The sequence below is a fragment of the Lepidochelys kempii genome, chromosome 4 (assembly GCF_965140265.1).
Source record: "Lepidochelys kempii isolate rLepKem1 chromosome 4, rLepKem1.hap2, whole genome shotgun sequence".
NCBI classification, from domain to species: Eukaryota; Metazoa; Chordata; order Testudines; family Cheloniidae; genus Lepidochelys; species Lepidochelys kempii.
Window position 1 is genome coordinate 116,337,413 of NC_133259.1, and position 18,655 is coordinate 116,356,067.

At 39.0% G+C, this 18,655-nt stretch overlaps 1 protein-coding gene across 5 annotated transcripts in view; it reads left to right on the forward strand.

Moving 5' to 3' along the window:
* LOC140910764 (uncharacterized) overlaps positions 1 to 18,655 on the forward strand; it is a 39,344-nt gene that overhangs the window by 17,518 nt on the left and 3,171 nt on the right. For 2 of the 5 annotated variants that reach the window (XR_012158727.1, XR_012158729.1), the window contains 4 exons: positions 1,708 to 1,816; positions 3,774 to 3,965; positions 7,169 to 7,260; positions 8,356 to 8,485. Coding sequence is in view for 2 of the 5 variants with exons in the window: in XM_073342551.1 (XP_073198652.1) it covers positions 1,708 to 1,816; positions 3,774 to 3,965; positions 7,169 to 7,260; positions 8,356 to 8,485; positions 14,628 to 14,641 (537 nt within the window). In the remaining 3 variants the exon portion in view is untranslated. Of the gene's footprint in view, positions 1 to 1,707; positions 1,817 to 3,773; positions 3,966 to 7,168; positions 7,261 to 8,355; positions 8,486 to 14,627; positions 14,691 to 15,588; positions 18,553 to 18,655 lie in introns of those variants that run through there. The other 3 variants (XM_073342551.1, XM_073342550.1, XR_012158728.1) reach the window with 3 other exon arrangements.

An 18,655-nucleotide genomic window follows, 5' to 3' on the forward strand; every position in this document is an offset into this window, starting at 1 on the left:
CTACATGCCACGGTGTGGACGCAGCCCACGTTTCAATGCTGGGGGTAGCAACGCGTTCACAACATGTTGCCGCAAGTGATGTGCAGTCTAGACTAGCCTAAATGTTCCTTAGTGCTATTAGAAATAGTACTACATTAAAGGGAACTATGGAACACTTACAAAGAGATTACTCATACTAGTATATTCTGCTGTCGTAAGTAGCGTATAAAATTTACATTATTCAATACAGTATATACAAAGAGAGAGCCCCGAAAAACCCCAATTTTTGGGCATCTGAATAAAACTCTAAAAAATTGCTAAAAATAAACTCTCCAAAATGAAATTATTAAACCCTGAAAAACAGAAGCACTAATTATAATAAATCTTTAATTGAATGATCACGTATTACTTTTCCCTTAGGATTCTTCCTCATTCAGTGCACACAATGGATGATGCTCAGTGCATGAATCAGCATTGCACATAACTTCCTTGTCTGATTTTAAAAAAGCAAAACCAAATTATTTTACTTGGAATTGTGGCAACATGAAATCTGCATTCACTCGAACATGGACATAAAAGTTGTGACAAAAATTTATGGAAAGTAATTGCTCTATTGAATATACTCAATTGTTTTTCAAACGTACTGCTAATAATGGCTTGTAAGTCATTTTACTCTGCATATTTGCCAATAAAGAAACAGGGCCAGAGGATGTTTAAGTGTGTGACCTGAGGTAGGCCATCAAGTTAGCTGAAGAACTAGGAGTAGAAACCATTTCTCCATACTCATAGTGCCAGTCTCTCTCCACAGGATCAAAGTGACTCTTTACATGGACTATCTTAGTCAGTTGTTCTATTGTGCATGTCGTTCTGTCACACTTAAAGGAACCTCTCTTGGCTGCATTTCTCTATTTTGGCAGCCTACTTTTTCTTATTTCATTCACTGTGTACGTGCCTCGGCGCTAATTCTGCACCATCCATTTGAATAACTGTAAGTATCTTTTTCCCAGGGTGGCACTTTACACCTGGTTTATGTGTTTTATGGCGACCCACCTTCTGTTTTAGTGACTTCTAACCCTCATTACAGCACATTTATTTGTTATCTGCTTAGCGCCTTGATCAGTAAACAAGAAGACAATAATAGTGCTCTCCTTTGACATTATTGCACATTTCAGCACTTCCTTAAAGGAAGCAATAAAACCACTTAGGCCCAAATCCTCTGCATAGACCAAGTAACTTATATCAGTACTGATGATCTCCATGAGAAAAAGTGGAAGGAATCTTGAACCCCAGGCAACAGAACTGCTTTGGGGGTGGAAGCCCATAGGAGGGGGACTAGAAGACTCGAATAACAGTGGATTCTCCAGCCTCCACTTTCACCCACTGCAGCCTTGAATATCCCTGGAGTGACAGGGCAAAGGAGCTCCCATGATGAAGTCCAGTTAAACTAGTATCACTGTCCCTTGCATCCTCTGTGCCCATGGAGTCAGGATTTGCCCTGAAACCAAAAAAAAAACCCTACATAATTCTCATTGTCTTGTGAAATCTCTTTGTGACCCATGCCTTGATGGGATCTGGTTTGTATGAGGAGCAAAGGAGGTTTCAGGGTTTTTTTGTTTTGGTTTGGTTTTTACCTGATTGCAGTAGGTAATGTTTCTTAATTACTCATTATTTGGCAGATACTGAAAGATCCTTCTAATTCTCGCTATTCTGCCTCTTTCATCAAAACAGAGAGATGAAAGTGATGACCTGTATTGTCGGACATGTAACCAGTTTTTCAGTTCTTTTCATAACAAGAAAGAACACCTTATGGGAAAGCAACACTTACAGAATTTAACAGGTAGTGTTAAAATTGTATGCTAATCAAGCTAGCTTGCAATTCAGACAGACTATCAACTGGTATTGGTACTAATATAAGATGGTACACATATCTAGTGCATTAAATAGCTGGCTCTTAGAGCATATAGCCTCTTCATAGCTAATATAATCGGTGTCCCATTATAAGACTGATTTTTCTCAAATATATACTTTGTAACCGAAAAAGAAAAATCATGCTTTCACGTTTTTCATTGACTGGAATTTGTTTTAATTATTTTGTAATAATTAAGTGTATTTAGAAATTAAAAACTTAGTGACTCATTTTTCTTAATAATTTTGTGAGTTTTTAATATTTTGTATAATCTGTTTTGCCTGTAGCAGCCCAGTGACCACACAAAATTCTAATTCATAGGAACTTCGGCTTATGCATCAGGCAGCTTTCAAGGAAAGGAATAATAAAATGTTCAAGAAATTGCTATTTCTAAAAGTAGGCACAAAACTCTATTCTGTGATGGCCCTTGTCATAGATGACCAAAGCAAGGAGACTCTGATTTTTGCTTGTGATGGAGCATGCTTTGCTCATCCAGGATTTTTACCATCTTTTCAAATGTACCAAGCAATCTGTTTCATTTTCTCTGACACAGTTTTCTTACAATTTCAGTACTAGTCGGAGAACTAGGATTTTGGTTTCCTACCACTGATAGCTTGGCAAGTACTGTTCACTCCTTCGGTTTGATGTGACCTAGTCTTTCCACAACAATTTGTCTTTTTGTGACACGCACACAAAATAAAAGATTAAAAAATAATGAGTAGGCAATTCCACTTTGATTTTAAAAGGATAAGGGTGTTAAGTGTGAACAGGACACTTGTCTATCATATCACTTTCAAAACCCAAGCATTTCCTTATTAATCTATTTGCTTTCCATTGTAAATCTTAAAGTGCCCACATAATGAATACATTATCCTTATTGAGAAAAGGAAATGCATATGGCATCGCAACAAAATAAACTTAACTCTGATAATAATGCTATTGGTTCTACAGTAATTTTTAAAAAACAAAGCACAAAACCCTCTAGGGGAAAAATAAGTCGTGACATATAAACTTATTAGTGGTATGTAATGCTAAGCTTCAAACAGAAGTCCATATACATATATTTGTACAAAATCAACAATATTTTACTCTTTTTACTACTAAAGTACATGTATAGCAGTATTTCCAAGACAGACCAATTATTATTATTATACCAAAAATTTTCTACTGCCAATTGATAAATATATTTAACTGATACTTGTGAGTTTATACTAGAAGATGACCTCTGAAAGTGTGTTTTGAACTTCAGTGCCTATAAAGCTCACCGATTTCAGAGATATCATGGAGAGACCTGGCTGCAGCATGCACAGCCATGCTCTTGAGTATGGGGTCTGAAATCCAGTCTATTAGATAGTTTAAGTGGGTTGTCTGATGATAACGTCTGAAAGGCCAGCTATTCTGAGAAGCTTTATGTGGGAATCGTCTCTTTTTTCCATGATTTAACAAAATGTAAATTACTGGCTCAGTTTGAATTCATAAGGTCCCTTTTACACATCAATTTTGCTATTCTAATAAATGTTATATAATATCAGGTTATTTCTGTCAAAAAAAAAAAACAAAAACAAAGTATAATCACCAATAAAGGGGGTGAGAGGAACACATCAACAGCTAACCAGAACATTGTATTTAGGTTAACTGACTATTTTTCCCTGTTCTGTGTGTAAGGAAATGTCGAATGCTGTCGCATGGTAACTATTGGTATGTGGTGACTGTTTAGTGCTCACCACTGTACCATCTAAAAGTTTTACTTCATATAAAAACTTCAGCTATATTCAGGCAAATCTTTGTTATTCCAAAAATGTGGAATGTGTTGCAATATCTTTGATTTTAGAAGAAGTGGTTAATTTTTGAAACCCATTTAATTGTTTTATTTATTTATTTTGTCCAGGGGAGTTTGAGAAAGAAATGGCTGAATTCTCTAAACATCAGAAACTGCAAAAAGAGAAGGAGGAAAAAGATGAGTCAGAAGAAGAAATTGACTCTACAGATGTGTTTCAGTTTGGGGGCCTGACCTCCCAGAAGAACTTTGCTTCATCTGATTTTTGTTTTTTGCAGGAGTTTATCTTCAGACTTCTGAAATGTAAGTTGTATATTCTGAAAAATAAATTGTAGAGAGAAGTCTTTTTTTTTTATATTAAATGCCATCAAACTGGAGCCAGAGGTGATCCCCATCACTAGGACAATATTATTACCTCAGTACAGCCTCAGCCTCAGAAGAAATCAGTATCCAGTTCTTCAAAATCTAGAATGTGGAACTCCTCTACAGAAGGTCAGTCTAGTACCTTTGCCTCGCTACTTCCTAGCATGGGCTCATACAAGTGGACCTTGTAATTGAGCTGTCAGTTCAGTGTCCTCCCAGTGACTGTTGAGTCTGCTACCTCATTGGCTGCAACAGAGTGGTTATCCCTGATTCCTGCAGGTCAGCAGCCTACATCTGTTCCAAGTAGGCCAGAGGCTATGCTGTGGCTGCCAGTACTGCCTTCACCCTTGCCTCAGGCTGAGGACCCTCATCTGGGCTAGGTGAAGTTCCCCATTGGCACTGGAACACTCTAGTCAGGCTCCATCACCTTTGGGCCTAGTACCAACTCTTTACATCTTCTGGGCTGGTACCAGCTCCTCCATGCCACACTTTATTGGTGGCTAGGAAGCCATCCATTCTTCCTCCAGTATTGCATCCTTGACATGGATCCAGTTCTTGGTAACCGTGGACCCCTCCTGGTTCCTGGAATACTCTGATTCCTCATCAGACTCCAAAGTAGGCTCTCAGGTATCCTGGTACTGAGAGTCTAGAGCTTCCTCACGTTCCCATTCCTGCACTCAGACAGGGTTCTGAGAGGACCTTAGCCAGGGATTGGGATGCTTGGGGGGCAGATCTGCCTAGGGCCCAGTCCTATACCAGTGCCCTCAGTACCCCTACTGGATGCCCAGGGGGATGCCTCCAGGTTCCAGATATACTTCACCACTTCCTGATACAAGTAGGCTTTCCAGGAGGGAGTCATCTCCTGCCAGTACTGGGAGACCAGTCACGGTTGGTACCAGTGAGCCTTTGGATCTCAAGCCGAAGACTTCTTTCAGCCCATTCCAGAAGAGTATAACCCATCCTGGACCACAAGAGCAACCTTGGGGGCTTTCACCCTTGCCTGTCATGCAGACATCCTGCTCATCACCTGATGAGGTCCTCGTACCAGAAAGATCCTCCCAGGTACTGGGTAACTTTAAGGTACATCAGGAGCTCCTCAAGAAGATGGCAGCCTCCCTGGACATTCAAACTGTTTGTTTGATAGTCTCCATCCCACGCCACCAGGGAGGGTTGCCCTGCCCATAAGTGAGGCCATTATGCAGCTAGCCAAAACCATCTGGTAAACCCTTGCCTCTACTCCAGTTGTGGCCAAAAGAACAGAACATAAATATCAGGTTCCGTTCTAGGGGTTTGAACAGTTCCGTTTACATCCCACACCAGATTCACTTGTTGTGGCTGTGGTGAGTGAGAGGAGCTGGTAGGGCAGAGATGAGGCTACCCTCAGGGACAAAGATGCCGAAAAGCTTGACTTGTGTGGTAGAAAAATTTATTCTACAGCAAGTTCATAATTTCACATTACCAACCATGGCACTGTGTCGTCACAGTGTAGTTTTTCAAACTGGGAGGCAGTTTGGGAGGTTGCTGGCAGACTGCCAAAAGACTCCAGTTGCTCATTGCAGAGGGACGTTTCATTTCTCGATCAGTCATATGGCTTCTTTAAATGCAGCAGATTCCACAGCTAGGGTCATGGTGACAGTAGTGACTCTGCACAGATCCTCCTGGCTGCAGACCTCCAGGATTCCAGCAACAAACAATTAACAACTTTCCTTTCAAGGGATGTGCTCTGTTCTCATCTAAAACAGATAAGGCTTTGCACACACTAGTGGACTCAAACAGTGTTGAAATCCTTGGGCCTCTGTATGGTGATGACAAAGAGGAGACAAGATATCGTCTTCAATTCCAGCCCAAACAGTAATACTGTCCTTTTTTTGTTTGGCTGACCAAGGTCACAGAGAAGAAAAACGATGCCTTCTACTTCCTTGCACTCTTCAGCTTTGCAGCCACAGGCCCCAAATTAGTCATTTTTACTCTTATGTCACGGACAGCATGCTATTTGACCTGGATCTCATTGATCTGTCCCCATCTTTCTGGGGCACGTTGTCCTTTTTCCTACATTCCTGGCAGGCCGTCATCTCAGATAAGAGTGTACTAAGCATGGTGGAATTTTGAGATATACCCTCCAGTTCCTTTCTATCTCCACCCCTCTACCTAATCCTCTGCATAAGCACAAGTAGAGTTTCCGCAGAGCATTGGCTCTTTTTCCTGGATAGGACAAAACCCTTTTGGGTGTCTTCCCTGCTGCACATTTCTTATGCAGAACTTATGAGAGGTCATCCTGTTACAACTGAGAAGCTCTCAAAATGGATCACCAACTGCACTACAAAGTGTTAAGCTGTCAAAGGAGTAATGCCTCCTGACAAACTTAAGATGCACTCGACCAGAGCATGTTTGACCTCAGCAGCATTTGTGGCTAACGTCCCAATTATGGACACCTGTCTTAGATTCAGACATTCACCAGGCATAATGCAATGTCTGCTGTAGGAGGATACAAATATAGGGGAGGCAGTTCTACAGTTCCTGTTACCCTAGGAGCTCGGAGCCTCATTGTAACAGCTTGGCAGTCACCTACACTGTGGACACATGCAGGCACTCGAAGAAGAACAAACAGTTGCCTTCTTGTAACTGTTCTTTGAGATGTGTTGCATACATCGATTACACAACTCACCCTCCTTCCCTGACACATCAGAGTCTACCATTGGTTCTGGTGCAAAGGAACTGAAGTAGGGGAGGAGCGACTTTGCCCTTTATACCCTCATTTTGGAGCACAAGGAACAGAGTGGGTGGGTCCGCCCCTACAGGTACAGCTAGGCAAAACTCTCATGCACCGGTGTACGCAACGCACATACACTACAGTGTAATAGAACACAGCTTGAAGAACAACAGTTACAAAAAGATGAGTAACTATTTTTTGTCTTTATTTCGATACATTGATAGTCATCTGGCATGCTGTGACTGTATAGTAGTTCGCCTTTGCTGTCATATGTCTTTGTTATGTAGCGACCTCTAACTTTGAAATTGACTCTCAGTGGGCAGCTTTGGTGTAGGTAGGGTTAAGTATAATTTCAGTTCTGTTTCTTTTATGGTTTTTGTTCAAAGGTGTGTAGAAAATATTACAATCTAAATTGAAAATTATTTTTTAACAGTTAAAGAGTTTGAACTTTGTGAACTGAAAAGAAGTTTGACAAAGGCATATGAAGACCAGGAAAGCTTAAAAAAGCAGCTGGAGGATCTGAAGGTAAATAATCCAATGTCTGAACACTAAGCATGCACACAGACATGAAGGTTTCTGTTCCTTTTGTAATCCTACTCTGCTTATATGAATTTTATGGTGAGTTTTTTTGTACTCTGAAAACGTTTGAGATCTGGTGTAAATTGGCACAGTTCCATTCAATTCAGTGAAGCAACAGCAGTTTAAACCAGCTGAGGCTCTGTCTCCTTGTTTGTTTATATCACTCTTGTTGTTCATCTCTGAATTCTTTGAGGTATGTAATGTCCAGAACTGAACTGGTGCGGCCCAAGTACAGCAGAAAAACCACTATATTTGTCTTGCCTGTAATACTCCTGTTCATGCAGTCCAAGGGCCTGATCCCGCAAACAGGCATATGGACTTTTACCACCCCCCCCCCCCCCGATGGAGTCCTGTTGATTTCAGTGGGATTCTTCAGAATAAGGCTTTGTATGTCCATATCGATTTGAGTGTTGAGGCCCAGTATGGCATTTGATTGTTTGTGACCAGCATTAAATTTAGCCAGATTCAGACCTGTTGTCAGCAGGTCAACTCCACTGAAGCAAGGAGTTCCTCATTTACACCAGGTCTCTTTTTGACCTTTCCTTTCATGATCCACTTTAATTCTCAGGTCTTTCTTTGCTGCTCTTTTTCTATCACTTCCTACACAGTTGTCTCTCATTTTTACCACTATGTCCATTATTACTCAACTTCTTGAATTTCGGATAATTTGTACCTGAGTTTTAATTAACTGGCTTAGTATGCTGTCTGAGCTTTCTTGTTCATATGCATGCACTTGTATTTGCAAATCTCAGCCCCTTTGTAGTGAAAAAATAATTTGTCCTCCCCCTATCATTGGGCAGATTCCACTGTATACAAATGAGAAATGATGAAATTACCAGAATGACACTTGTGAATAGAACCAAAAGCCAAGTAACTTTTGCATTACCATGCTGAATTTATCTGATTAGTTCAATTTGGCAAATGTGGGCCAAATGTTCAAATCTGGGAATAAAAGATGAAATTATTTTGTCATTTTTTTTCATGTACTGCTAGGTGACTGTGATGTGTTCTTAAGCTAAAACACCTTTTGTCCAATTTTAGAATCAGCAGTTGAAGTTGGAAATGGATTTTGCATCTATAAAGGCATATAGCGGTACTTTAGAAAAAGAGTTTGAAAATTTAAATATGATTCCAATGCTGTTCCAGTTTCATCTGCAAATAGTGGACACGAGTAAGTCAAATTTTTTTCTGTGATTGATCTTTTGTTTTACTGTTGTTCAACAGATACCATTAAAATCTTCTTCTGAGGTAGTTTCTGTGAAAATGACCATGGAACTTCTGGGCTATTGACAGTATGTCTACACTACAATATAACACCCGCAGCTGGCCCTCATCAGCTGACTTAGGCTACAAGGCTGTTTAATTGTGGTGTGCATATTTGGGCTTGGGCTCTGGGATCCCATGAGGGGGAAGGTTGTTTAATTGCAGTATAGACATCCACTGACTCCAGTCCCTTGCTGTCACAGGCAACCACATCCCATTCATAAACTTGTCAGGTTCTATCTTATCTTTAGTTAGGTTGTTTGACCCCATTATTTCTGTTGAAAAGCCGTACCTGAACTTCACTACTCTGATGGTTAGAAAACGTCTTAATTTCCAGCCTACATGAATTCATGTACTATTTGTTCTTGTGCCAACACTGTTCTTGAGCTTAAATACCCTCCCCTAGTGTTTACGCACCTGATTTATTTGTAGAGAGCAATCATATCCCCTCTCAGCCTTCATCTTGCTAGGCTAAACAAGCCAAGCGCTTTTAATCTATCATAAGATGTGCTTTCACTCATCTGGTCATCCTAGTAGCCCTTCTCTGCACCTGTTCCAGTTTGAATTCACTTTCTTGAACATGGGTGACCAAAATTATACGTAGTGTTCCAAATGAGATCTTATGAGTGTTGTACTTAATAACATTAATACTTTCCTATCTCTACTGGAAATACCTTGCCTGATATATCCTAGGATCACGTTTGCCTCTTTCATGCTGGCATCACATTGCTGGCTCATAGTATTCCTGTGCTCAACTAATATACCCAGGACTTTCTCCTCCTGTGTTTCTAACTGATGAGTCCCCAGCACGTAGCTGAAATTCTTATTAGTTCCTAAGTGCATGACCTTGCCCTTTGTACTATAAAATTTCATCTTACTTCTATAACTCCAGTCCTCCAGGTCATTCAGTTCCTCCTGTATAATAATCCAGTTTTTATACATTTAATCTGTGCCATGTTAATTTTATATCATTCTTGTATTTTCATCAAAATGTCATGCGATGCCAAGTCAAACGCATTACAGAAGTCTAAGTACATTACTTTAACACTTACCTTTATCAACCAAATGTGTAATCTCGTCAAAAAGATTATCAAACTAGTTTGACCAGATCTGTTTTCCATAAAACCCAGGTTCATTTGCATTAATTACCATTCTTTCTTAACTGAGTCCTGCATCAACTGCTCCTTTATCTTGCCCAGGATCAATATCAGGCTGACAGGCCTATATTTACCCAGGTCATCCCATTTACCTGGGAAGTTAAAGTCTCCTGTAATGACACAGTTTCCAGTAGTATTTATAGCTCTAATAATAATATTAAAGAGATCTCTATCCATATGCAAATCAAGCCCTAAGAATCTGCTATAGAACGTCTTTTACAATCCTTCACCAAAGTGATTTTGTCCAAAATAATTCTGTTTTACCCACGCAATCACTTCTTATTTCTTTACAGTCTACCACATTATTGACACACAATGCTACTCCACCACCCTCACTTTTACTTCTTTCTCTCCTGAGCAGCACATACCCTTCAATACCTGAATAACAGGCACGATTGCTATTCCATCATGTTTCTATTCTTTCAATATCTGGTGTCACGTCCTGTACCGCGTGTTCTGATTCCTCCATTTTGTTGTCCAGGTTCCTTACCATTGCTGGACAAGCATCATTCTTTCTGACCTCACCCTGTTTCTAGCTGGATTCATTATAGTCCTTTTGTTTCCCATGCTCAAGTGTTCTGAATTAAAGCTGGAATAGTTACCACAAGGAAATGAGAATTTAAAGCCCTCTGGACTGGATCCCACCATATCTTACTGAGCTTTTGACTGTCACGGTTACCAGGCAACTGCATCTCTGACCCCTCCTGATTTCTTCTTGCATACCCCCTCCCTAAGTCACAGTCCTCGAGCCATCCCCTCTCTCTTGGGGTGGGATCATGTGTTTTTCCCCAGAGCGGGTCCTGGATTGCACAACCATGGTTTCCCTCCACATGTCTGACTTATGTCAACACCCTGCAATTCTGTTCCCTCTGAGACAGTGACAGTGGTAAGCAGTGACCCAAAAGCCACCTTAAAGCAAAGCATCATTTATTTAGAACAAAAGCAATTAAGAGAAGACCATCTTAAAAACAATAGGACACACTACACACATCTAGCTTACCAGGTGTTTAAACATATTCTACCTGGGGACTCTTCCATAGAGCCTCTCTCTGTCAATTTGTCTCCCTGTAGAATTCACTGACACTCCCTGGAGAGCCTTGGCAACTCAATGACCCCTTCACAGGAATCAAATAGCTTTTTAGCTGTTTGTAGCCCATTTGATTCCTAGCCTGGCAAAACAGCTGTGTCACTTCAACCTGGAGACTTGAAGTATGCCCTTGTCTCATAATTGACCCGGATATTTGCTGCAAAGTTGCTTATCTGGGACCATTGTATATTGCCGTCTTGCTTGTTCTTCCCGCAGCCCCCCTATTAAGTTAAATCAGTGCATTCATACAGGAAAGTTTTAAAACTTCAGTGTACAGTAACTTCCCCTTACTGACCAGTGTTCATAACATTATTGCATATCCACATCTATCACACTGACATTCTACGTACTAGCTCACGTTAGTAGGCATGCATCTTTAAGGCATGTTGGCATATAAAGTTTCTGCCTTTATTTTTGCCTCTGCTTTTCTGAGGCTCTTGATATCCTGCACAAATATATTAGTGTTTTGCTCCTTTCAAGAAAAAGGGTCTTGACTTTTTTTCTTTTCCAAAGGCTTTTGCGCACATTTTAATATTTTCGTGTTTATTTCTAAGTGTTATGAAACAGCTAGAAAACTGCTGGATAGACACCATATAGACACAAAATTATTAAAATGTATTCATGTAATAATGAAGTCCATAGCTGTACATTAGCTATATCAGTGGTAGAGCACAATATCCTTTAAATCTGGCATGCTAGAATTTGAGATGTCTTTGCTGAGGACAAATAAAGAATGCAGATTGACCTAGAGAGAACAGAAGTGCACAGAACTGAATAGCATAGAAGTATGGATAGAAAGTTAGGAAACAAGGTTCATCTTGGAAAAATTAATCTTCCTGGAAAAAAATTACCCAACCATCATATGCTTAATGGGGGACAGATCCTTGGAAAACAGTAATGCTAGAAAAAGATCTAAAGGTGATAATGCACAGCAATGCAATATAACAGCAAAACAGCCAGTCTGTGTGTTGGGTTGCATATACGCAGTGGTATCATGTACCAAGGAGATAATAGTCCCCCTCTCTGCACCAATGATGAGACCACTCCTATTATATGGAGGTAGGTCAAGATGCTGATAAACTAGAAGGAAGTCCAGAGAAGTTTAACTAAAATTCTTGAGACTGTAGTGATTGATGTATGAAGAAAGAATGAATTCGCTAAACAGGAATAGCATGACTCTTAAGACAATAGAGGTATATTATAACTATGTTCAAGTGTTTGTAAAGTATAAAAAGCAAGTAAGGAAAGAGTTGTTTTAGGGTAGTCTCAATGGTTATAACTAGAGCTGAACTGATAAAACTGAGGAAAGGAAAAAATTGGGTGAATATCATGTAACAGTTTTTGGTAATGAGATCTGTTAGACTTTGAAATTAACTTTTAAGGAAAGACAAATTGATAGAACCCCTGTTGCTTGTCACCTGACACTAGACTAAACAAAATACTTAGGGTGAGATCCAGGCCTCATTGAAATCAATGGCAAAACTCTCATTGACTTCAGCAGGACAAGATCTGCCCCTTAATGTTCTGTATGCAACAATCCTGTGTTGCCTTCCATGGCTTAGATAAGTTAACCTAATAGGTCGTCTCCTCCATTTCTAAATTCTATGGGTTAAATACTGAAATCCTTAACTCAAGCAAAATGTCCCTTGACTCCAAAAAGAGCTTTACCTTTAGGATTTAGCCTTATGGATACTTTCTTAGTGATAGAAATTACAATATGCTAAAAGCCGAGGCCTGAGGACTATTTTGATGTGTGGTTCCCTTTGCTCACAACTGAACTTGATGTCTGAATCTTCTCACCTTTCTTTTTTTAAATAAGTACTTATAATAAGGGTTTTGCATAAAGTGAGACTATGCAGCCCTGTACTATGTTAAGTGGCTATATGAAGTCATTGACACTTCAGAAACAGTCGAACGATATGGTTGCTTTATTACATATTTGAATTTCAAAGACAAAAAAAATTGAGACAGTGAGATGATCACTAATATATAACAGACTATTATTTTTGTTACAGTACATTCACATAGAGCCTTGAATGGAAACATCTGTAGTTATTAAATCTTTTACATTTTTTTTATATTTGCAAAGAACAGCTCAATTTTTCACCCTTTTTGTCAACTGGGAGCATTATTTCCATATGAAAATAATTTTTCTCCAGTACTTATTCAAATTACTTTGCTTACCGCTGCTCTATTTCCAAATTTTCATTAACTTGTATCCAGCAGTAGCTCCTCACTTTAAACTGGCACCATGTTAATACTCTGCAGTTGCATAGAATTGAACATCTAAAATGTACCAGTTGTCAGGTTGTTAATAACAAAAAGTAGCTGCTTTTTAAACCTGCTTGTTTAGCATGAAACTAAGTTACAATCATTTGTTTTGCAAATAGTATTGTACTTGTCACCGGCATAAATAAAATGTGTGATTGTACTTTAAAATGTAGCTGGAATTGTGGTTATTTGATTTAACTGTTCCATCTGTATCATTTGCCTATCTGGGATGAAAATCTAGCATTTTTTCTTCCTTCAGAATACTTAGCACAAACAACTATATGGTGTTTGTTGTTGTATCAGATATGAAACTGTGAAAAGTTCCCTTGCACTAGTCTTGCCTCCGATGACCAGAAACGATACAAATATCAGCTGGTGTAAATTGTCATACCCCTTGTCCTCTGGAGATAAGATACTTTATACTAGTTGCAGAACTTTCCCCAGGATGTGTGAGAGAGGAGGGAATGCAGCTGGGAGGCAACTGGAGAGGGATCTTAAGAGATTTTGTGGGAGGGAATCTACAACTGGGATGAGGATGGAGTGAGGAACCTTATTTCAGAGGCAGCTAGGGAGGAATTTGAGGCAATCTTGTGATGAAAATAAATGTGAGGGAAACTGGGAGACTTTTCAAAAAACAGGAGGGAGTCTGCATCTGGGGGAAGAGGTTTGGGGACCTCTACATAGTCCGGAATCAGGATCATTGGAGAGGTAGGTGGGAAGGGTGACCCAGGACACTTGTATGTGGGAGGGCAGAGAGGAAGTGCAGTGAAAGAGCCTTAAGAGCATGTGGATGGAGTCAAGAGACAGCTGGAAGTGGAAATAGATAATAGAGGCAGGAAGCAATTTCTCAATTCTTGCTTCATGATCAGCAGAACACATTTTTGGTAATGTATATTGAAGGGAGACAACACTGGCACAGGGCAGTGTTGGAAAATAAAAAATAGTTTTAAAGAAACCATTCTGGCTACTGTTTCAGGCAGTGGGAGAAAGGAAGTAAGTGTCTGTAATTTACACAGCAGCTAGACTCAGCTAAGAGAGCACAATAAAAACCTCATATCTAGATGGACAGAAGAAAAAAAAACATATTTTAGAAGGTATCCATAAATTGGGATTTTCAGAAATTCAAATTACTATGAGAATTACAGGTCAACTCCTACAAGTGCTGATTTAATACTGCCCCCTCAGCAGCTTTGGCTAGTGGTGCTCCAGTTATTAACTAAAGCTGCCTCCCACTTTCTGGGCAAAATTTCTGAGGGAATGCAGTGGCAAGAACACCTTCTGCACTCGTGCAGGTGGTTTAGTGTGTGTAGCTGAATGATATGAAAGAATAATTTGTAATTTGTTAAGTTCTACATCTTGAAGGCTTACAGAACGTTGAAAGTATCAATTTGTATGCTTGAGTATTGCATATTAAGTGCATAGGGTACAAGATACGATGGGTCTAGAGTACATTAATCTTCAATTTCTGTTGCTTTCTCTGCAGTGAGACAAGTAGTCATCCAATTTTTCATCAACTCTTTTCTCTCTCACCATAGCAACACATGCATAAAACAATCTAACCTTGTTATAGAAGAGTGGCTTTGTCACTGAAGAACATTGTATCCTTTCAAAGAAACAGCAGCTGGCATTTACACTGTCTTGTTTAATGGCTCTGATGTCTTGAGGGCTGAAGGAACCTTGGTCCAGAAACTAACATTCTCCCCCTCACCCTCAGCCTCCTGTCATCAGTTGTTTTGCTTTTGCAATCCAAATGTGAGCTTCAGAAAGATGAAGGAGAATGTTTCATATATTAAATTCCAAAAACAAAGTTAATACAGCATTGTAGTTTGGATATTCTTTCTTATTTATATTTAAAATATCAAGTTACATTTCCCACCGCAGCCATAATTTGTACAAGTCCCATTGAGCACGTGCAGTTAGCTACACAATATATTATATACGGTGGTAAAGTTTTCTGCATTCATATCATTACACCCCAATTCAATCAATTACTGTACTTAAGCATATGCCAAATTACACATGTGAGTATTCCCATTAAGATCAATGGGACTCATTATGGAGGGAGCTAGGCATGTGCTTTAAATACCTTGCTGAATTGGAACTATGCAGTATGGCAAAGGTAAAGTTGTAACAGGATCCTTAGATTGGAATTTCCCTACTTCTGAGCAATTCAGATCTTAGCTACAATGTTTTATTAGAATTGTTTTGATTAAATTTAATGCATTGGTTGTTTTTAAAGAAAAGCACTATGGGAGAACTATGAGTGCATGTTCAGAACATTTGTGCAGTGTTTAAAAGAATACACTGAACATTTGCTTTGATAACTGATCAAATTCATATAAATGCATTATGTATATGAGATTCAAATAAATGTACTGAGTATATTTATCTGTATAGCTACAGGTATGTATGTACACAGAGAAAAAAATACAGCTTTTACTGCAATGTGCACTTCTCCAAATCTAAGCTTGTTTTGGATTTTTTTTTTTTTTACAGAGAGTGAAATTTAAGATTTGAAAAGATGGGAAAATGCTAACAAACATCATCCCTCTTCCACGAATATCTTCCAAAGTCTTTATTATTTTTAGGTAGCCTTCTGTGTTCAAAGGGTTTTCTTCAGAAACACATAAAATATGACTGGTATTAAATGATTTACTGAATATAATTATTTTTGTTTATGGCTGTTTTATGGTAAACTCAATCATGTAAAACTAGTGGTTGTGTTTCATAAGCTGTTGTGTTAAAGTAATAAATTGCAGTCACTTTATATTCTCCTTAACCCTGAAGCGTAAACCAATATACCCTTTCAGCTAATGCTGTAAATTACACTCCTCTGCTCTGAAGTTTGAAAATAAAAATAGCTAGGATGGGAAAGATGTGTATGATGATATGGTCTTCTAGGTTCTTGCAAAAGTCTTTACCAGGATGGCGGCTATAGGCATTTGAGGGAAGAATAAGTCAGGACGCTTGTTTGGTCACAGTCACAGAGTTCCTGATGGCTGGAAGGCTCAGAATGTACTGTGTACAACTTCTGGAGCCTTTTTTCATGTTATATTCAGCAGAAAGTATTTGTGAAGTTTTGCTCCTATATAACCTTTTGGGGGGAGCGTGAGTTGAAGGAGAGTGCACTGTTAGGTTCTACTTTCATAGGACTTATAGAAATTACAACATGATGGAAAACTGAAGGTACAATTCTGGGATGGATTCTGCTCACTGAAAACCTCCAAGAACATTTGATGTGACATGTAAATATGAAGCATAAAATTGTGATTTGCTTTCAACCCAGCTATAAAGGTGAAGGGTGTTCTTTAAAATCTACGTTAGATGATGTTTTACTGGCAGAACTTTGCAATTGCATCTTATTGTAGAAATGACTTCTAGTCATAGGTGTCTGTATTACTTGTTTTTATGAAAATCATGTCGTCTGTCAGATTTTGTTTTCCTAACTGTAAAATGAGGATACTTAACTTGTTTCAAGGATGTTGAAGATTAATTAGTTAATGAACCCAATGCTGCAAAATTCCTGCTCATGTGAGTAATACTATTGATATCAAAGTGATTCCTCACAAGAGTAATGGCTACTCATACAAGTAAGGGCTTTTCAGGATAAACACTGAGTAGAAGTACTTTTATTAATTTTATAATGTAATAGTAGTCTTTTCCTTTATTAAAATCGTTTTTATAGATCTGGTCTGCAGCACTGAGCATGTACTATGGGTCAAATATTACAACCTTTACTCACATGAGTATTCACACTTAGTAAAGGGTACTGTGTTGGCCCCTGTGTATAAGAAGAACACTGTTAAATTATACCCAAAAAAAAATGATATTGTGTGAGCAGTAACAGTATAGAATGGGGGGAAATATAGTATACTGCATATTAAAATGTTTCTGTAATAAAAGGTCTATTTTTCTGATAGACCTGGTCAAAAATGAGATGCAGTTTTCATAACATTGACAAAAAATTCATCCTGTGGCTTTTCATTGGAATTTCTTTGAAAAGTTTCATCAAAATGGTGAATTTTGAAAAAGTTTGACCATCTCTATGTATGATGGGTGAGACACATAATATTGGAGGCTAATACCATCTCCTTATTTAATTGCAATGGGGGTGTGTACAGTCTTCCAGCATATCTCTGGACATTCAGTTCTAACTCTACAGTATACTTTAATTGAATTTAAAAAGCATCATGATACTCGACCAAAAAAATGGGGGGGGGGTTACTGTGTAAGATCACTATTGCAAGTTGCTGAGATGTCTAAAACCCCATTGACTTCTGTGCAAGCTGGAGGTGGTCAATATCTCTTGGGAGAGAGTCAGCACCTTGCAGGATTGGGGACTGAGATCTCAAATTGACATCAGGGATTGTTTCCTATTAAAATACTGTTTTAGAAACAAAGCACCTGTAATATCCCAAACTTAGACAACATTATTTGCCTTGTTTCAGAGTAGCAGCCATCTTAGTCTGTATTCGCAAAAAGAAAAGGAGTACTTGTGGCACCTTAGAGAATAACAAATTTATTTGAGCATAAGCTTTCGTGAGCTACAGCTCACTTCATCGGATGCATTCAGTGGAAAATACAGTGGGGAGATTATTTGCCTTTAGTTCAAAATACAATGCACTTTCTCTGATACAGAAACAGAAGATTAAAATGACAAAGGACAAGTCCTCATCTTAGTTTTGCCCCCCTGCCCTTTGGACAGGAAACCTGCCCAATAACTCCATCTTGTGACTGTTCTTATTTATTGGTGCCCCGTTCAGTAGGTATAACATGGTCTTTGACAGAAAAGCAAAAGGACCTTTTCCCTTCCCCAAGGTGTCTACAATATAAATTATCCATTCAAATTTAATTACAGAATGGCTAAATTATTCTTAAACAATACCACTGTGTTTTCTGGTAGACTCTTGCACATGTAAATAACCATGGATTAAAGTGGGTTCATGGGGGGAAATGATGGTATGGGTGACAGAGCAGCTAGCTGGGACCTAAAAGTAAAGAGAGCAGGTACCTCCACTCATACATAAGGAATTTTATTTGGCCTAATTGAGGTGCTGTACTAGTAGGAATTTGTCCATGCGTGAATTGTTTGTACTTTGCTTTCATTGTTTAGACAGTTCAGTGTAATGACTTTTCCCCAGAGACTTTACTCTATTACAGGTTTTACTTTCCAGTAGAGGCTTTTTCAAGCAAAGTTTTGTCTCCAAGGTTAATGCTGGAGGAGGTTTTCCCTTGGGACACTCCAAAAAGATTGGGACTTTGGAGCCGGGAATGAAGAAGTTGAGTTAACCCAGTTAAATCTTCCAGGAGGGGGTTCCTGTGTGTCTGGAAACCCCTTTTTTATTGAGAATCTGAATTAAATATGCTGGAAGTAGAGGAATTTAGCGTGCAGTATTTTGTGAGTTTGTATTACTGTGTGTGCGTGCATGCGTGTGCACATAATAAACACTTGTGCACTGATTGGTCTTTTTTCTTTGGGGACTATTTAATTTTCCTCCATAACAGAATACCATACACTCAAGCCTCCACATCTCACCTGCCTTCTGAGACCCTCCCCTCATTT